Below are 21,071 nucleotides of genomic sequence, written 5' to 3'. Positions count from 1 at the left end.
CACTTCTGAGCAGCGCATGCGCAAAGCTGACCTCATACGTCATCCGCCCGGAGCTGCTTCCAGTGTACAACAGTGAGCGCAAGCTACATTACAGTGATTATTACGTTTTGAATATGGCTATTTTTCTTACAAAAACGCATTGATTTGTTACAGAAGGCCTTTGTTCACCCCCCGGAGCCGTGTGAAACATTTTTTTTATGGATGGGCGCTTTTTATTTAACTGCTATTGGACTGATGCATGCAACACCCGCTGAGTGCCATGAAACAGCTTGAAAGATCAAAAACAATTTTTTATATAACTCAGACTGGATTCGTCTGAAAGAAGAAAGTCATATACACCTAGGATGACTTGAGGGTGAGTAATTTATGGGCTAATTTTCATTTTTGGGTGAACTAACCCTTTAACACTAGAAACTGTTTTAGCAGTGATCAGAACATCTGATCCATAAAGACATCTAGTATCCAGAACGCCAGCTCTCTCTCCTTTAGCAGGTATCAGTGCTGCTGTGATTGCTTAAACTATCTTTAGCTCCTCTAATGAGGTGAATGACATGGTAGAACTTGTTGAGGGAGCAGTTTAGAGAGATCAGGAATTTATACAGTATCTTAAAGCAAGTGTGAAGATACAGCAAAGCACTTATTGTTGGAAATGGGTCAATATTTGACAAAAAGCTTGTCTGAGATGTGGAAAAAGCTATTTTTAAATGCGCGTGCCAAGTTCTTATAAATGCAATATTTGTAATTGTGCTAATTTCATACAGTTTTGGATGACTTGTATTATCAGTTTCAACATTTTGATGCAGTTTAGTGATGCAATCATGAAGAACAAAGTCAGTGTTGTGTACACATTGAATGCACATGACTGTACACATCTTAATAATTATTTTCAAAAAAGTTTTCAAAAGTATTTTCCTCGATAAAAGGTATTTTTTAACAATTATTTGGGCTTTCAGTCATGCACTGAAAAATTCGGATGCGCTTTAAGAAGACTGAGGCGTGTCAGACCTGCAGTAAGATGAAGAACGTATGTCAGACGTGTTTGCTGGACCTGGAGTACGGTAAGAGTTACACACCAGAACCCAAACCAGAAAATCTCTTCCTCTGAGCCAGACTACAGTTATTTGTTCAATTCTCACTCAGCCTATTTTCACAAGCATGATTTTAATATATGCCTGATCCTGATTTCAAGGTTAGAATTATGGCCAGTGACAGAAGAAAATACAAACATAAGCCAGATGTTTTCTGCTACATCTGTGGGTGAAAATTTGTGAAAAAAGTTTATTTTGTTAAGTTCTTTTACATTAAATGGAGAATTTAAACATATTGTTCCACTCCTTATCAAACTGTATGTTAAGTTATACATTTTGAATACTTCTTTTTCTGTCATGAAAACTAAAACTATACATGCATTTGAATGATACATACATTTGAGAAATCTTATTTCTTAATTTGTGAGGAAAAAAATGTGATGTGATTTAAAATGTATATTTTAGGTAATATTAGGCCTTTTTGCAAATCAGCTGTATTATTTTAGTATAATTGAGATACTATCATAGTTTTTATTAATATTTAGAGTTTTTATTTTCATTTTAATTTTAAAGTAATTTTTTGTTTTGTCATTTTTAGTTTTTTTATATTTCTATATGGTTTTTATTATTATTTTTAGTTATTTTAGTACATCGTTAAACTAAATTCAAATGAGAAATGTTGCTTTGGCATCTAGCTGAAATAAAATTGTTTTTTGAAATATATTATTTATTTTGTTTCAAGTAATTATTATTATTATTATTTTTAATGGTATAAATTTTTGGTTGACTATAATAACCCTGTATATCAGAAGGTATGTTTGCAATGGCATTCTGTCACACTTCTTTATTTAATTAGAAAAATATTCATTCTTATTTTGTGAACAAACTGTATGTGACAGAATGTTTTGATTGATATTTTTTTAAATATATATTTGATATTTTTTAACTAAAATTTTTTTTTAAGCAAATCAGGGCTGTGTATCCATTAAATCATAAAAAGAAACATTACAAAAAATAAATGTAAAATAAAAACAATTAAAATTAAAAATATTATTAATAAATACAATTAAATAAATTAAATAAAAAATAGTTTACATGCACATGCGAATGTGGTGTTAAATTATCAAAATATTAACTTAAAATCTCAGAACAAAATCTCACATCAAATTGATTTGACTGACAGAAACGTTTGGGAACAACGGCCTGAAATAATGTTTGTTTTTACAGGTCTTCCAATCCTGGTCAGAGACACGGGCATGTCCATTAAAGACGACATGCCCAGGTCTGACGTGAACAAGGAATATTACACTCAGAACATGGAGAGAGAGGTAACAATATTACATCTAAGAAATCCAATGCCTGAAAAAAAGAAATATGTGAAATTGTAGCATGTGGTTGGTTTCCTGTCTGTGTCAGATCCAGAACTCAGACGGTACCAAACCGGTGGGGATGCTGGGTAAAGCACAGAACCCCAGTGACATGCTGCTGAAGCTGGCACGAACCACGCCGTACTACAAACGCAACAGACCCCATATCTGCTCCTTCTGGGTGAAGGGAGAGTGTAAGAGAGGAGAGGAGTGTCCCTACAGGTCAGACTCTTCAGTTTGAGTGTTTTAAGGGGTTAAATCATTCACTTATAATGTCAGTACATTTTTTCTTTAAGTACTATGAAAGAAGGCAAGTATCACAGATACCAATATTGATACTGACTTCACATAAATCCATTATAATGCATTATGCATTCAATACAAAAATATTTTAATCAGCAACTTTTTGGTCAATAGGCTTACAGGTTTTATATTTTTCTAATTAAAAAGATAAAAAATTAAAATATAATTTTTGCGTGCAGTATTACCATAAGGGGGTGATTTTGGACATATTACACCCCAAATATATTTTATTTTAAAATTTTAAAATGAATGTTAAACAGAAAATATAAATCACAAAAGTTAATGCGTTTTTTTTTTTTGACAGCCCTGTTGTTATTATAGCATAGATACTTTTTTCCCCATTTGATCTTTTCTATATCTTTTCTAAAAGCTCATATGACATTAATTAGACTTGTGTCTTTTTGATTGATCAGAACAAACAAGTTAAATGAATTTCCTTAATTACATTATTTTCTGGTTTTTCTAAACTGAAATATAACTGGATTCAAGCTGTAATGCAGATGACTGTCCTCACGGTGGCAGTAGCAGGTGTTGTGATCTGATTCTGTCCAAAACTGAAGTCACTAAAATCATTGATGTCCCATCAGGCATGAGAAGCCCACAGATCCTGACGATCCTCTGGCCGATCAGAACATTAAAGATCGTTATTATGGCATCAGCGACCCGGTGGCAGATAAACTCCTGAAGAGAGCGTCCAGCATGCCTCGACTGGACCCACCTGAGGACAAGTCCATCACCACGTTATACATCGGGGGACTGGGAGAAAATGTCACAGACTCTGAGCTCAGGTGAGCAGAGATTCAGGAACAATGTTATTGTCATTTTAAATCTTAAAGTGTGTTTTCAGTATGTTTGAATGAAGTATTCAAAAACTCTGCGTGTATAACAGTGATATAGAGCAGTGTTATTTTAGTATCATTTATATTTTATTAATATTTTGAATTTTATTTTTATATTTTATTATATTTTAATTTTAAAGTTTTAGTAAATTTGTTGTATTTTTGTCATTTAGTTTTTATTCATTTTACTAATGTTATTTTAGTTTTAGTTATTTTAGTACATGAATTTAAACTTAATGAAAATGTTGCTTTGGAAATAAAAAAAAAAGTTTTTATAAACCATTTTTAGTGGTATTTTTAGTCTATGTAGTTTTTATTAATTTTTAATTAATTTTTAGTTTGTATTAATTTTGGTTTCATTTTAGCTATTTAATTTAGTACATCAATATTAAGTACTTAAAATGAAATGAATTTTTTTGCTTTGGCAACTAGCTGAAAGTTTTTTTTTTTTCATATTTTATTTTTAGTTAAAGATTATCTTATTTCAAGTAATACGGTCTGCTTATGGTTTCAGGTTTTGGACCTCCCGTGTTCCACCCCATGGGCCCTCCTCCACCTCCTCCGATGGCTTTGAGACCTCCAGGCCAGATCCATTACCCTTCAGATCCATGTTTCCAGATCCATGCTGCGATTGATTGCCTCCTCATGTGGACTAGTAAAGATTCCCTCACTGCTGCGGTTATTGATCTGTGGGGGTGATGTCATCAGAGATACAGAGTGATTGACTGGTACACAATGGTATGGTCATGTGATTGGGGATGCTATTGTGAGTGCAGTGCCACATCATCATGCCTCAGTCACATCTTACACACAGACACAGCTTACCAACAAATAGGCCCTTGTTATTAAAGTTTACCCATCTTACTTCAGACACAAACTCTCTGCCTCCTCGTTATCATCAGTCAAAGTGTTTAAAACATCATCAAAATGCTAACTTGAGTTTACATTGAAAACAAAGCGCCGTTTAGGACTTTTTGCAGTTTGACACGAAAAATGTAACCCATTAAAGTAAACATAATGAGTTTTGCATTACGGTAGATTACTGACAATTTGGGTGGATAATTAGTGCTTAATTCGTGCAAATGTTTATGGTCCCTTCATTTTCTTTTTGTAAAAAAATAATTGCTTAATTTAAATTGTTTTTGTACAGTTTTTGTGAGATCCACACACCCACGCCATTCACTCTTACATCTAGAGATTTAACATAATTAAATGTAGTGTCTATTTAAAGGAAGCAACTATGTTAAAAAATGTTTTTTTTAAAGTAAGTGATAGTTGCATAGCCACTGTCTTGCTTCTCTTAAGGGTAAAAAGAACTTGATATTTGTTTTCATGCAGTTTTCTAATATTTCTCTGTTTTTCTTTGTGTTCTGAAGCATTTTTTTAACGAACTGTCAGTTCAGGTTTTTTCTGTTGTAACATGAAAAAAGAAATTCAAAAACAAGTACTTTTTATTGAAAGAGCCTACCGTTACCATTTTCTTTTGTGAACATTAAACTAACCATCATTAAATATGCAGTCTGCTGTTTTTAAGAAACACAGCGACTCAAAGTATTTAGACACTTTTGCATTAGACACAACATATCAAAGCAAGTGCTTTTTATTTTAAGAAAGATGCACAAACACATTTTACAAGAAAAATATTTGACAAAAAAAAAAAAGAGTTCAGTGTGAAAACAATAGATTTTTTATATTTAGTCATCTAATGCAATATCAAACACATATTTTCCATGTGCTTAAAGGGATAGTTCACCCAAAAATGAAAATTTGATGTTTATCTGCTTACCCCCAGGGCATCCAAGATGTAGGTGACTTGGTTTCTTCAGTAGAACACAAACGAAGATATTAAAACTAACAGATTTCAACTTGTTTTCTTTTTTGTTATATGAAGGCCATATTAAGTCTCGGAAACTTTTTATCACGTCTTCATAAATTTTTTTTTCTACTTTTCAAATGTATTATGTCTTTGAGATTTCAAATGTATTACGGCTTTGAGAGTAAAAGACAACATACACAAACAAAACCAAATTAAACCCTGTGGCTCGTGACGATACATTGATGTGTAAAGACATGAAACGATCGGTCTGTGCAAGAAACTGAACAGTATTTATATCGTTTTCTTACCTCTGATTCACCGCAATGTCTGAACTGTCCTGAGCGCGTCCTCGACAGCCAGCGTGTGACGCGTCTTCTTCATCTTCTTGCTTTACGGCAGACTTATAAGTGCATTACCGCCACCTATCTCTCAAATGGACTATTGACACTCTATCTACAATCTCAATTAGGAGTGTCAATGGTCAAAGCGCTCAGGACGCGCTCAGGACAGTTCAGACATTGCGTGAATCAGAGGTAAAAATCAATATAAATACTGTTCAGTTTCTTGCACAGACCGATCGTTTCGTGTCTTTACACATCTATGTATCGTCACGAGAGCCTCCCTCAGGACAGTTCGGACATTGCGGTGAATCAGAGGTAAAAAACGATATAAATACTGTTCAGTTTTTTGCACAGACCGATCGTTTCGGGTCTTTTCACATCAATGTATCATCAAGAGCCGCAGGGTTTCATTTGGTTTTGTTTGTGTATGTTTTTTTGACTCTCAAAGCCGTGATTCACATTCACTTACATTATAAGACTGACAGACTGCAACGGTTTGTGTTAAAAATCTTTGTTTGTGTTCTACTGAAGAAACAAAGTCACCTACATCTTGGATGCCCTGGGGGTAAGCAGATAAACATCAAATTTCTTTTTTGGGTGAACTATCCCTTTAAAGTGTCTAAATACATTTTAGGGGCCCCTGCTGCACACTTGAAACACTACCGTGAACACCATTCATTTGCATATTACATGTCTACAATTATGAAATGCCAAAGGCTGTTATGAATAATTATAAGATTTAGACCGAGTTCTTATTGTATAGCAGTGTTAAAGGAATAGTTCATCCAAAAAGACAATTTGCTGAACATTTTATCAGCTGTTTGGACTCTCATTCTGAAGGCACCCATTCACTGCAGGTGAGCAAGTGATGCAATGCTACATTTCTCCAAATTTGTTCCCATGAATGAACAAACTCATCTACATCTTTGGATGGATAAAACTTTCTGCAAGTTGTAATTTTTGGCTGAACTATTCCTTTAACGGTTTAAGAGAACAGCCAAGACTTCCTTCATCCAGCACTGAGCTAAAACCATCTCCTCATCCTAATCATCTTTATCCTGATGTTTAATGTTGGTTTTCCAGCTGCTCTCCTCTGGCCTTTCACCTGCCGGGAACATAATGGGATGGCCTGAAAGTGCAAAGCGCAGGTCTTTACGGCGCGGCAGTCTTTTCCTCTAATGTTACAGGTGTGGATCAGCGCCGAGCTCACAGGTCATTTGACTCAGGCGAGTATCCGATGCCCCATCCCCGCGGGGCTCTGTTGAAGTTGCGTCGTTTCGACATGGTGGTCAAGGTCATGCCAGAAAGATTTGGAGTCTCCAGAGCTTCAAAGCCAATAACAGGAATCACCCTCTGACTGCACACTGGACCTCCAAATGGCACTGCAGCTCTAAAACAAAAACCACATAAAGAAGAGTTGAACTGAATCTGCAAGTGCTCTCACAACCCATTCCCCTCCATCATGTGGCATATTTCTGAGTATTCAATGCAGTGTTGTTGTATTGTTATATTTATTATTATTACAGTTATGTATTTTTATTATAGTTTTCATTTCTATTTTTATATTTTCAGTTTTCATTTTAATTTTTAGTAGTGCTGTCAAACGATTAATCGCATCCAAAATAACAGTTTTTGTTTACATATGTGTGTACTGTGTATATTTATTATGTGTATATATATAAATACACACACATACAGTATATATTTAGAAAATACTTACATGTATTTACATGTATATATTTATATTCATATAATTTATATCATATATAAATATATTTAATATATAAACATAGCCTTTGTGTGTGTTTTCTGTTTTATATTACTATTTAGGTTTCGTTTATTTTACTTCAGTATTTTATGAATTTATAAAATGTATTACTATTGTAATTTTCATATAATTTTTTTTATATTTTCATTTAATTTTAGTTTCTTTTTACACATTTTATGTGCTTTTGACATGCTTTTGTGTTTTCTTTATTTATATTACTATTTACAGGGTTCGTACGGGTGCTTGAAATCCTTGAAAAGTGCTTGGACTTTGGATAAAGTGCTTGAAATTGCAATTGCATTGGTTTTTATAATAATTAGCTTTATTACTGAATAACGTTCGTTCGTTTTTTAACCAAAATGCCTTTTGCGGGAGATAATGTCGGGAGGTTGCTGCTTTAGTGAGTGTTGTTGGCAAATACAAATTATGGTTAAAATAATGTAAAATCTCCTGTAAATTCTGCTTTTTTTCATGGGAGATTATGCGATTTCAAGCCATGTAAAAGGCAAGCAAAAATGCCCTTGCTCAGTTAACCTAAATATGTTAGGACTGTCGCGATTAAGGCACACCATCAGCATGCATGAAGCTAATGTGCCAAAACCTCTTGGTGACCCTCAAGGCCGTTTCTCATATCATATTTTGCCTCGGTTTTCTGGTACCGCAGAGAATGAAGACTTAATCCCTCCCAAATAAAGAAGCTGTTACAGGGGAATCCCAACCCTATTGGCTGCAATATATTGAGTCATGTTATTGTGATGCATCAATGAACCGTTTGATGCAACTCTTTCCGTTTTGTTTCAGCAGTCATAATGAATTTGAATCAGATTGGGACTTTCAAGACTCCTGAATGCTGCTAGTTGAATTACTTGGTTATTAATTAATTAACCAATTAAGTTGGTTTTTCTGAGATTTCAGAATTTCGCCGTTTCAAATATGGCCGCCGAGTGAACAGACTTCCCCTGAAAGGTAGCTACTATCTTACCTGTTAAAGCACCTGTAGTTCGCCGGCGGGAGTTTCTGTGGCGGTTCCGCTATCTGAGTGTTGAGTGAAGGCAGAAGCTCTTCATTTTCTCCCAGGGCTTCCCGCCACGGTGAACAATAAGACTTCGGGATCACCGTGGTGTTGAATTTCTCTCGAGGGATCTCTCTAAGCGGTCCAGAGTAGCCTAAAAGGATAGGATGGTGCTTGGTGATTCACAGGCCAATTATAGAAGGAGCTTTGCTGTCCTGAAGCGCATTCTAGCATGCTACGGCGTTTAGCTCATAGAGCTCGCTCAGGAGCGCACATCCAGACCGGTCCCTTCAGGGGCCACGGGCAGATAAGGAGATGGAAACAGGAGATGGATGTTTATTAAGGGCTCCACAGACGGAGGAAGAACATTAGACGGAGTTAATTAAGCGCAGCAACAAACTAATGATTACAGTTTATCAGATGAGTGAAGCTGCTCTCAAAGACGTCAGAAATACATACAAGCTTGCTCATCATATTCAAAAATACACTTATGTGTTTCTATGCACTGCAAAAATCATTTTCTTAACGATCAGTTTCGTCTGTTTCCAGTTCACATATCTAAAAATTCTTGAAGCAAGATAAATGTACTTGAGAAGCACCAATACATAAGATATCAAAGAGGACCAATTTAGTTTTTAAAACAATTCCTTTAATATATTTAATGTCTGAAAATTATTTTGCACTGTATTTTATGTATAATCATTTTCTATTTGTAACTGTTTTAAATTAATTTCAAATCAATTTCTAAATCATTTTAAAAGTTTTTAAGTTCCCTGTTTTATTGTTGTGATTTTTTTAATGATTATTTTACTTCCTTTTATGTAAAGCACTTTGAATTACCATTGTGTATAAAATGTGCTATATAAATAAACTTGCCTTGCCTTATTAATTTTAATTATATGTATGTTAATAAATTAAAGTGTGTATTTTTCATATTTTTTTGTTAATTTGCTAGTTTATATTAAAGACACAATTTACATGGATTATGTATATAAGTATTTTATATATAATAAAGTATTTAAGATATTGAATTAGCTTTTTATTTTTATATTTGCAGTTTTAATTAAATTTTTGTTTAGTAATTTTGTTATGTTCTTTTGTAATTTATTAGGGCCCGAGCACCGATGGTGTGAGGACCCTATTGGAATTGCTCCGTTTCTTATTAGGGCCCAAGCCAGAAAGGCGCAGGGCCCTATTGTTTTTCTAAGGATTATTATTATTATTATTATTTTTATTAGCAGGAAGTTTGGCGCATATAAATGACTTTGACATATTCCTCTTATATTTACCACTTTAAATGCATATTGCCCACTCTTTGCTCTTTTCCAAAAGCCACCGGGTGGCGGTGAGCCCGGGTGCGAGGGCCCTTTCATCGCTGCTTGCAGCTTTAATTTGTATTATTATTTTTAAAAATATTTTTATTTAGCTTTAATTTATTCCAGTTTTAATAATGTTTGTACTTCAATTTCATCTTATTTCATTTTTTTTCCATTTTTTTTGTGTAAAATTTTCATCTAATATTCATATTTTCTTTTCTTTTCTTTTCTTTTCTTTTCTTTTTTTATTTGAATTACCAAAACAATTTTAAAAAGTTTTAATATAGTTTTTGTTAGCAATAACAACGCTGTTCTCAACAAGTACATTTATCTTGTTTTAAAGATTTTTAGATATTTTACTGGAAGACATAAAATAAATAAATAAATGAATAAAACTACATTAAAGTCATTATTTACAGTGCAAGGTTTTGTGTGCTTTGAGTCAAGATTATTAACACAAATTGTTAATCTTACTAAGACAATTTAAAGTTAGATATGTATAATTAAAGCTATTATAAATTAAAGTTATTATAAATATAAACTAGATTTTTATGTTGTTTATAAAATGTTAGAAATGCTTGTTTTTGCAAAACTCACTGTCATGTTTCTAAGGTATTGTGTGTGGTTACCAGGGTTTTGCTAAGCAGTTGCTAAGGTGTTCAGAGTATTTTTTGGTTTGTTGCTATGTAGTTGCTAGGATATCCTAAATGGTTGCTAGGTGGTAGCTTATTGGTACTAGTCCAATTTCAGAGGCTACTTTGGATTTCAGGTTTGCTCAAGTCTCTAATGATGATATAATGAAACGTATCGAAACCCATGTGAGAAATGACAATAAATGTCATGTATTGGGTAATTAATAATCAAAAGAGTGTGTACCTGGTACCAGGATGTTTGGGCTTCCTTTCTTGGCCACTGTGTTCTTGAGGGTGGTGACGAGGCTGTGTTTACCGGCCACTGGATACAGCAGGTTTTCTTTCCCTCCCTGCATGTCTGTCATCATGTGGTTCTGGTTCTGGATTTGGTTCTGTTCCATGTTGTTCTGATGGAAGACGTTTAGGACGGAGCAGTTTATCCAGTGTCTTGTAAAGCATGAATGCATGACCTGTCTTTTCAAATCGGTAGCATTGCAGTTGGGAGTGTTTGACATAAAGGATGCCCAGCAGGAGAATGTGAGATGGGTTTCATTACCTCATCCAGGGTGCGAACTACGGGGGAGCTAGGGGGAGCTCGGCTCTCCTTAATAAGACATGGACTCCCCTGAAAACGGGATTTGTGAAATTTTGGGGGGTCTCAAAAAATATTGACAATGTGTTATTTTGACGTGCAATTTCAGTTTTGTGTAATGTGATCATCGTGGATTATTATGTGTAAAATTGCAAAAATATCTTGCTTGTAGCTGTTATGTATCTTTGTAAGTCATTGTAAGCCCTCTTTTGAGGCACGCGCACGAACCCCACCGTTATAAAAAAAACAAAAAAACAAGTGGGCTCCCCCAAAGTCCACGGTATAGTTCGAACACTGACCTCATCAAATGGATTCCTGCAGTAAATCCAGGCGATATGCTGGGCATATCTGTCACATGACCTTATATTTGCTATATATGAACCTGTGAGTTTCTTTGTTATTCTTTTGTTCATAGAGATGATTATTCTAAGTATTAAACAGTGTTACTTTACTATAATTGATTTTAATATAATATTAGAGTTTTTATTAATATTTTGAAATAGATTTTATTTGTATGTATTAATATTATTATATTTAATTGTATTTAATTTTTATGTTATCATATTTTAGTTTAGTTTTAGTAATATATATATATATATATACATATATGTATATGTATATGTGAAGATGTCATTTGCATAAACCGTTAACTACATTTTTATTTTATTTTTTCAGAAATCACGTTTTTTATTGCGCATTCCAAGTAATATTAATCAAACTGCAGTTTGGTTGTTTTGATTAAATTTTAAACTACTTTGTTTGGCCTTCCAAAAGAGGACACGACTAGAAATCAGTGGTTAAGTTGTATTTACAACACTGTTCCAGAACAGTTTAACCCAAATCCAGATGTGTGCAGCAAATTTTATGGAGGACTGTTTACTGAACCTGGGAGAGTTGACTACAATGCCGGCAGTTCTGACTCACATTCTGTAAGTACGTTTTCATTTAATGGATTTGCCACTGATGATTCAAACGCGAATTTTGTGCAGTGTAGAGTAGCATTTGTTGTTTGTCATTTCTCCGATCACAAATGCAGACAGGGTTTTATGTTTATGCGGCGCGATGCAACGCAACGCGTAAAAAGACAGTATAAGTCATTATAATCAGTAATTATGTCCCCACTGGATGCAACAAATGCCTCGTTAATGGGTTTTAAGGTTTTTGTCTCCTCATCGCTCCGACCGGGACTTTACATATTAAAAGTTTGTTTTATAGCAAAAGCAGATAACTCCAACAGTCGTTTTTTTTTTGGCAAAAGCAGATAACTCCACATTTCATGTTTTAGAGCTTAAAAAAAATACTCGTTTAATCTCTGTAATAACTCTCCTCTGGCGCTCCTGGAACATGATGGATCCTCTGTTGGTGTTCAGGTTCAGCTCCTCCATCATCACATCCCTAGGAACGCTGATCTTCTTCCCAAGGTTCAGACCTTCTCACACACATAAAGTCGCTTTAGTGACATTAGTGTTATTCATCCTTGATCTTTGTCAAATGTTTTACAGTATGGACATAATTTTCATAAGAGTTTTTTGTTTTTGGAACAGTTTTTACCACGGTACTGAATGATTAATACATATGCATTCAACTTTGGGGTCAATAGGATTGGTTTGCATTAAATTGATCAAAAGGGACAGTAAAGACATTTATAATTTTAGAAAAAGTTTCTAATTCAAATAAATGCTGTTCTTTTGAACTTTCCATTAAAGTATCCAATGTATCACAGTTTTTAACATTGATAATAATAAGACATGTTTCTTGAGCAGTGAATCATCATATTGGAATGATTTCTGAAGAAACAAAATGTAATTAAAGCTGCAAGCAGCGATGAAAGGGCCCTCGCACCCGGGCTCACCGCCACCGCATCCTCTCGGTCTGAACACACATCACAACACAGTGATTCATATCCTGCTTATAATAATAATAGTAATAATAGTTTTATTATATTTAATATTTAAGCAATACTATGTAATTATTATTTTATTATTAATACAATTACTAATGATGATAACTATTAATATTATTATTATTTTTTACTTGCTGTAGTTTTGTACTAGTAATGTTTTGTAATGAATTCCCTTGTATTGTAATTGTAACATTTAAATGTATTTATTTTACATTTTAAAATTTTAAAATTATATTTTAATAGTAAACTGCATAAAATAATAACATCCAGTGTGTTTTTAATAATGTTTTTATAATATTATTTTGATAAAATATTAAACAATATAAAATAATATATTGTAATAATAAAATAAATGTATTATTATTAAAAATAATACATTTTATTTAATTAAAATAAATTAAATTATAGTATTGCATAAAATATGACTTGCATGTTGATTTAATAGGTAACAGTATATATGATAACTGATATTGAATTAGTATTTGACAATAAAAGATGACATGCAGGGTGTTTTATATGGTCCAAAATGTTCATAAAAGTCAACTCTAGAGGGTAAATATTGGCATCTAATGAAAGTTAATTTGTGATAATACTATACTCAGTGTGAAATGCTTTTTGACAGAATCTTTTGACTGGAGTTACTGTGTGTTTTTTTTTTTCATTGGAGCAATTTTAATTAAAATTTGTTTTAACTCCGCTTAATTTATTGGCTTAGTTTAGCTCCTCTTTGTCATTCTGCTGTTCTCATTGAAGCTACAGGAAGCATTTTGTCATGTTAAAAGTTCAGAATTGACAGATTACATCTGATTGGACACACTGTGCGTTTACACAGCTGCTGTGCGGATTAGATGACCACACACACACACACACACACACATCCCTCGTACCCAGACGAGCGAGTTTCTGGCTTACCTGAGTGTGTGCTGGAGAAGATGATGTTTGGTGTGTTTGCTGATCTGAGTGTGAGAGCGCAGCAGCGAGAAGCTGGTTTCTATAGACTCATCGCAGCCCCTGCCCGATGACATAATCGCTGCTAATTTAGCCAAACGACAGGAGCTAAATGGGGCAAAGCATTTAGTCCCTGACGCACCCCTGCTGACCCCCATGATAAAAACCTGATGCCAGTTTTGCGTGTGGACCGGTCTGTATGTTGTATGTCTGTGTGTATTTGTGTTTGTTGTGGTTACGAGCCATCTATATGATTCATGTTTTAGTCTCACTGTCAGGGTCACATCTGGACCTTTACCTTTGACCTGAGCTTAAATGCGGCGCTAAAGGCTTGGATCATTTAGTCTTGGGAAAGTTTGAAGGATCTGAGAACTATTTGAATTCGTATTGAGATCTGTGATGTTTGATCCGAGCACAATTTGAGAGCTTAAGATCATTTCTGAAATGTCTTTTTCCAATCTGCTCTGCATTTAATCTTGTTGATTTCTGTGGGACACAATTGAGGTATAAAAGAAGTATAAAATCTCTTTTCTATATGGTTGCTTTTTTTCTGTATTGAGGTTTAAATAAATGCCACATTAATTACCATGTGAATTACCATTCAAAAGTTTGGAATCTGTACGATATTTTAAAATGTTTTTAATTTTTATGCTTTTTAAAGTCCTTTTTGCTCACCAAGGCTGCATTTGTTCAATCAGAAATACAGCAATATTGTAAAATATTATTACAATATAAAAGAACCATTTTCTATTATTTATTAATACTTTTGTTCAAATGTTTTATATTCAAACGGAAACCTATTAAACCTATTAAGGAGGCAATATTTGACTCCTTAAAGTGATTTGCAGGGGTATTTTTTTAAATCTTTGTAATGACATTTTTTATAACCTTAATAAATGTCTTCCTTTGTCAAATTCATAAACTTATATTTATAATGGTTTTAAATTAATTTAAAAAAATTAAAGCAATAGATTCCATTAGAATGAGCCACAATCAGGAAGAATACGTTACCAATCAAATGAAATAATCAACCAAATTCAAAATTTAAATCTTTGCAATACAGAGATGGCACAGAACACAAAAGTGCCATTTAGGCATATTTATAGACTGTTTAATGAGGCTCAGAGGTGGCATGAATGCATTTAAATTCATAACAATGTTATTGTCACATTTAGTGTCCGAAGAAGACAAAGGAGGATGCTAAACAAGAAGGTTTCCTAAATAAAAGTATTTATTAAATAATTCCGTCTCAGGTCAATCGACAGGTAAACAGCAACAAAACAGTGTGCTAGGCACAAACAATACCAGACAAAGAAAGATCAGAAGTGCTGGAGACTAGAGCCAGTGGTGGCAGGCAAGCACTTCCTCCTTTTCCCAATCAATCAGCCGATCATCAGTATTGAGCTCCACTAATACCACTACTGGCACAGATGTTAGGACCGGCTCGCACACCTGGTCAGAGTCACGGTGGAGCTCATGCTTTGGGGCAATTCTTGGCTCTGTCTACTTCTCAGTCTCTGGCTCGTCCATCACGGCAGGCGTGAGCTCTCCATCTACCCATAGTGCGAAATTGATGTACTTTTCCAGGGTCCAACAGGGATCCAGCCCACTCCTAAAACACTCCATCAAGGTGCGGTCATTGCAGGTAGTGCAATAGCAGCTGTCAATAAACTCCTGCACAAGGTTTCTCCCTTGAAACGGAGGCTTGTGGAAGCTCCCAATAAGAGGCTCAGGTAACACTTTACTTGAAGGGGTGTGCATAAGACTGACATGACACCTTCATAATCATGACATGACACATGTCATGAATATGAAGGAGGTTTTATGCATGTTTATGACAACTGTCATTAAGTGTCATTCGCTCAGTTATGTCATTTTTAATGCAAATATGACATTATTTGACCTAACCCTAACCTAACCCTACCCCTACCCTTACCCCTAACCATAGACCATAACAAAGACATCTCAAACAATGTCATCTTTGCATTAAAAATTACATAACTGAGCGAATGACACTTAATGACAGTTGTCATAAACATGCGAAGGAAACCTTCATATTCATGACATGTGTCATGTCATGATTATGAAGGTGTCATGTCAGTCTTATGCACACCCCTTCAAGTAAAGTGTAACCGAGGCTCATTTATGAAGACATTTTCCATGTATCTTTGCTAGTCACGTTTAGTGTTCGATGAAAAAGAACAAAGAAGGATAAGGTTCCCTAAACAAAAGTATTTATTTTAAATAAAGCAGTCTCAGGTAAATCCACAGATAAACAGCAATGCAACAGACAACAATAGCCTACCAGACAAGGGAAGATCAAAAACAGAAGAACTTAAATAGGCAAGATAATGAACTTAATCCAAATAGGTGTGAACTAGTAAATGAGTATTCATGGTCACATAACTAGTGGCGGGAAAACAGAGAAGGAGAAATAACTAGATATCTAAGGCAGGCAAAACAGGAACTGAATGCAATGAAAATAAAAACAGAGCATACTTGTTACAGTTATGGGATTATATATAAAGTTGTAAATACAGAAATATTAAATGATTTAAATAAATCACTTAATATTAACTTGTTTATTGAACTCTTGTATAAACTTTGTAAACTCCCTTTATGATCATTAAAAAGCTGTCACTCATCTTAGTTCATTGCGATCTCAAAAACTTCCATTAAAATCAATTTAGTTATCTACTCAGCACAATAAATGTCCTATTTACCTCATGTCTACACTTTGTTCAAATGAGAGGATTTACAAACTTGAGCAAAAACTCCGGTGTTTTGAGCGGTGAGTGGATTCTAACTAACTTGAACAGCTTTGATTAGCCATTTAATTCAAGAAACCAATAGATATGTCTGTGACTGGCTACATTGCTCAACGCTGCAAAAATACGTTGTAAATATAAACCCTGACGCATTACTGTTTTGCCAAATCAGATACTATAGGATACTTAGTATACTAATCAGATACTTTCATGCAGAGACTGCTATGAAATAAGCCTAATTATATGTTCATATTAGTGTAATGGAGAAGAAAAAAAAATAGTTTCTTACCTTCAAATGATTGATGGTGGATGAGTTCAAAGTTGTGCTTTTGTCCTCACTTTTTTAAAAACAGAAGCAGATTCAAAATTGGTCAATTTCTCTTAAAATGTGCAAAAATAATGTGCAGATCCCATCCGTAGATCTTTAGAAGCCAACTTACCATTCCGTGGTTGATCTTGTTGAGTTCGTTCATAACTTTACTGAGCGTGAGGATCTTTGGCGACTCCTCTGCTGATAAAAATTGCAGGTCCCACTTTATATTAGGTGGCCTTAACTACTATGTAGTTACATCAAAAAAAGAGTAGAATGTACTTATTGTGTTTATATTGTATTGTAAACACTTTTGCTGCTATCAAGGTGGGATATGGGTAAGGTTAGGGGCAGGTTTGCTGGTAGGTTTAAGGGTGGGTTAAGGTGTAAGGGATGAGTCAACAGTGTAATTATAAATGTAAATACATTAATTACAGATGTAATTATATGCAGGTATTTTTTTAAATATAAGTACAATGTAAAAGCATGTATGTCTACACAATAAGAGAGGCACGTGTACGGGGGTGTACGGATGCTGTGTGTGTGTGTGTGTGTGTGTGTGTGTGTGTGTGTGTGAACCTGACCCAGACTTTCTGCACACTTGGCAGGAAAAAACAAAACTCTGTCAGTTCCTCTTCTCATTCTGAATCAGCACAAGATCTAAATGTGTGTGAGGCAAGTGGATATGAAAATGTGCTTTTTCTTTGTGGCTTCCCACACAAACCATACTGATTATAGACAAAAACAGGAAGTTTAATTTTCTTCTTGTGAGAAGTTTCTATATATATTATATGTATATATGTAAATGTATTCTATATATATAAATATATATTTGTGTGTGTGTGTGTGTGTGTGTGTGTGTGTGTAAAATATTGCTTTAAGTATTTTAAATATTAAATATATATTTCAAAAAGTTAATAATTTGCTGTTTTAAATTACAATTTAAAGTAACTTGTTTTCTTTTTGAATATATTAAAAAAAAAAAGTTTATTCCTGTGATGTCAAAGCTGAATTTTCAGTTATTTGATGAATGAAACATTCAAAAGAGCATTTTTTTTTAATTGAAAAAAAAACAAAACTGAAATTAAAACCTTAGTAACGTAATCTAGGTTCATTTTAGGTATTTAGGTATGTATTCTGACTACTTTTTAGATTACTTTAAGATAGCTTTTTTATCAACTTGTTTGTTTGCTTTTTTTAATCTTACCATTAAACATATCATATTGATATAAAAAAGCAAAGAGAAAGAAAATTATATCAACATCATAAAATGCATTAAACACTACATTAGTGAGATGACGGAGATTAAATAGTGAGTTGATAAAAAACCTAATAATTAAGTCATAAAAATGTAAAATAAAAACAATGTAAACACTTAAACACTAAAAATATAATTATTTTCTTTGTTTACCTGCATGTCAATGTGACCATTATCTGACATCAGAGAACTGTAAATGTGTGAATGTGGTTTTCATTTAACTTGGATGGGTTAAATGCAGAGCACACATTCTGAGTATGGGTCACCATATTTGGCCACACGTCACTTCACTTCACTTCATTTGGGTATCCTTGCATTATATGAACTATATATATTTAATAAACGTGAAAACAACAACATTACACACTTAAAGTCTTCATGATTTGAAATATTTTTGTCCAGATTTCCAGAATCAATAAATTATGAAAAATGTTGCCATAAAGTGTGAATAATATGTAATCCATTAAAAAGTAACAGATTATAAGCATTTTAAAATGTATTATACTCTAATTACAAGTACTTAATTTTTGGAATCTAATTATGCAGTCCAGATTGCATATAATCAGTTACTAGCCAGCACTGATTACAGCATTATAAATGTATTTACTGTCACTCACTTTTGATCAATTTAATGTGTCCTTGCTATGTAAAAGTATTAATTTCCTTAAAAAAAGAATCCTACTGACCCTAAATGTTTGACTGATATTTGATATGCATTAATCATTCAGTACACAATTTCTGTTATGTCACACATTATATTGAATGATACAATTGTAAAATTGTTTAGTCCAGGTCAAAGGAAAGAGCAGCATGTGTGCGTGAGAGGTCTGCTGCTGTCAGTACTCAAAGTCACCAGCCGCTGACATCACAACAATAGATCTGAAGAGTTTGAGTATAAGTGTGGCTCTTTTGAAAATGTTTCTAGCTCCTCCTGCGCTGTTCTTAAGACCGGGACTGTGTCCGGAGGAGCTGCAAACCTCTGAGACGGACAGACAGGCGGTCAGTTCACTTCACACACTAGCTACACTTTGAGTTTTCATGTGTTGATAAGACAGTTCAGGCTTCATAGTCATGAAAGAGCAGACAAACATGACTGTGATTGATTTATATATTTTCGAAGGACAGTGATCTCTTGATGTTTACTTTTTTTGTGTCTTTATTCTTGATTGTTTCACAGTTGTGGAATATCTGGAGTGAGATTTGGAGATCGTCTTGGAGTCCAGACGTTCAGACTTGCGCGGTCAGGATGTACGGGCTGCTGTGTGAAAGTCTTCATGACTTCATTAAGGAGTCGTACGGTGATGATGTGTGGAAACTGGTCAGAGAGAGAGCTGACGTCAGACTGCACTCCTTCGTAACTCATCAGGTTAGAATGTCTTACTACTGTGATTAAAAATGACAATTGTCTGTGATTAGGGATCTTAGACTGAAAGACGTTTCATCTGTTTTAAGACTCACATGCAAGAAACAGGCATTTCATTTATAAAAAGTGTTAAAATTACAACTAATTCCTTAAATTATATCTAAAAATAACAAGCCGAGTGGGATCAGTGTAGCACGAATAAACAAATAGTTATTGTTCCAGATAGGTATAAATGCGTTCACTTGAGGAATCACCCATAATTTATATTTTCCAAATGTCATATATCAAAACATTTTGTACGCACAGTTGATGTTTAAAACATATCAGTATATTTTAAAATATGATCCATATTGGGTTAATGAGTGAAACTGTCTATTAAAATTGTCACCTTGATTATAGATTTTAGACTGCAAGACAAAGATGCATTTTGAGATGCACATATGTGACTCTGGAGCACAGTCTTAAGTCACACAAAAGAGAAAATCATCCTTTATGTCCAATATTTACAAGAAAATACTATTTCAGTCTTTCTACTTCAAAATGTAACATTTAATTCAATTTTCTGTAATCAGTAGTGCAATTTTCTAGCAATTTCTGAGTGAAAAGCATTTCAAAATAAATGCTACACCCGTTTTCTCGGTGTATATGTGTGTGTGTTTGTGTAGGTCTACAGTGAGAGTGTGATTCCTCGTATCGCCAAAGCAGCGAGTGGCGTCACAGGAACCCCCTATAATGAGCTCATGAACTCATGGGGGGTTTATTTCCTGGGATTCGTGGGGAAATACGGATATGACAGAATCCTTAAGGTATGACTTTTGCATGATGTGAATTACCCAAGTAGCACATGTTCAACATTCTTGTTTTTCGAGGAACAACATTGCCATGAAACAATCATGATCCCTGTCATGACTTGTGTATTGCATCCTCTGGTGAGTTTTTGTCTCTTAAACTGTGTGTCAGGTGTTAGGCCGCCATGTGCGTGACTTTGTGAATGGTCTGGATAACCTGCATGAGTACCTGCGCTTCAGTTACCCAAAAGTCCAGCCTCCGACCTTCTTCTGCCAGGAGGAATCAGCTACAGGAGTTACACTGCATTACAGGTGTGTGTATCTGATCAGAAAGCTTTGTCAATCAGAAACATACAATACTGTTCAAAAGTTTAGGGTCGATAAGATTTTTTTGAATGTTTTTTTTTAAAAAGAAGTCTCTTTTACCAAGGCTGCATTTATTTGATAAAAAATACAGAAAACAGTAGAGTTTCGAATATTAATATATTAAAATATTGAATACATTTTATAAATTGCATATATATTTAGAAATATATTAATTAAATACTGTTTCTTAAGACAATAAAAAACTAATATATAGAGAGAGAGCTAACATATTGATATACTGTAAAAAAAAATTATTCCTGTGATGCAAAGGTTAATTTTCAGCATCATTACTCCAGTCTTCAGTGTCACATGATCGTTCAGAAATCATTCTAATATGCTGATTTGCTGCTCAC

General features: G+C 34.0%; 2 protein-coding genes across 2 annotated transcripts in view; both read left to right on the top strand.

The window, feature by feature from the left end:
- The window catches only part of LOC107715175 (pre-mRNA-splicing factor RBM22-like), a 7,475-nt gene extending 2,939 nt beyond the window's left edge, over positions 1–4,536 (top strand). The window contains exons 2-6 of the mRNA XM_016521234.1: positions 954–1,058; positions 2,256–2,356; positions 2,445–2,617; positions 3,286–3,486; positions 4,052–4,536. Coding sequence (XP_016376720.1) covers positions 974–1,058; positions 2,256–2,356; positions 2,445–2,617; positions 3,286–3,486; positions 4,052–4,172 — 681 coding nt within the window. The 5' untranslated portion in view covers positions 954–973 and the 3' untranslated portion in view covers positions 4,173–4,536. The remainder of the gene's footprint in view (positions 1–953; positions 1,059–2,255; positions 2,357–2,444; positions 2,618–3,285; positions 3,487–4,051) is intronic.
- Positions 4,537–11,128: 6,592 nt separating this feature from the next.
- LOC107715168 (soluble guanylate cyclase 88E-like) overlaps positions 11,129–21,071 on the top strand; it is a 20,043-nt gene continuing 10,100 nt past the window's right edge. Inside the window, exons 1-4 of the mRNA XM_016521229.1 lie at positions 11,129–11,134; positions 19,400–19,567; positions 20,230–20,370; positions 20,525–20,664. Coding sequence (XP_016376715.1) covers positions 19,448–19,567; positions 20,230–20,370; positions 20,525–20,664 — 401 coding nt within the window. The 5' untranslated portion in view covers positions 11,129–11,134; positions 19,400–19,447. The remainder of the gene's footprint in view (positions 11,135–19,399; positions 19,568–20,229; positions 20,371–20,524; positions 20,665–21,071) is intronic.

The sequence above is a fragment of the Sinocyclocheilus rhinocerous genome, unplaced genomic scaffold (genome assembly GCF_001515625.1).
Source record: "Sinocyclocheilus rhinocerous isolate Xijiao unplaced genomic scaffold, SAMN03320098_v1.1 scaffold329, whole genome shotgun sequence".
In the NCBI taxonomy this organism is placed as follows: domain Eukaryota; kingdom Metazoa; phylum Chordata; class Actinopteri; order Cypriniformes; family Cyprinidae; genus Sinocyclocheilus; species Sinocyclocheilus rhinocerous.
This window is presented reverse-complemented; position numbering and strand designations above follow the sequence as displayed.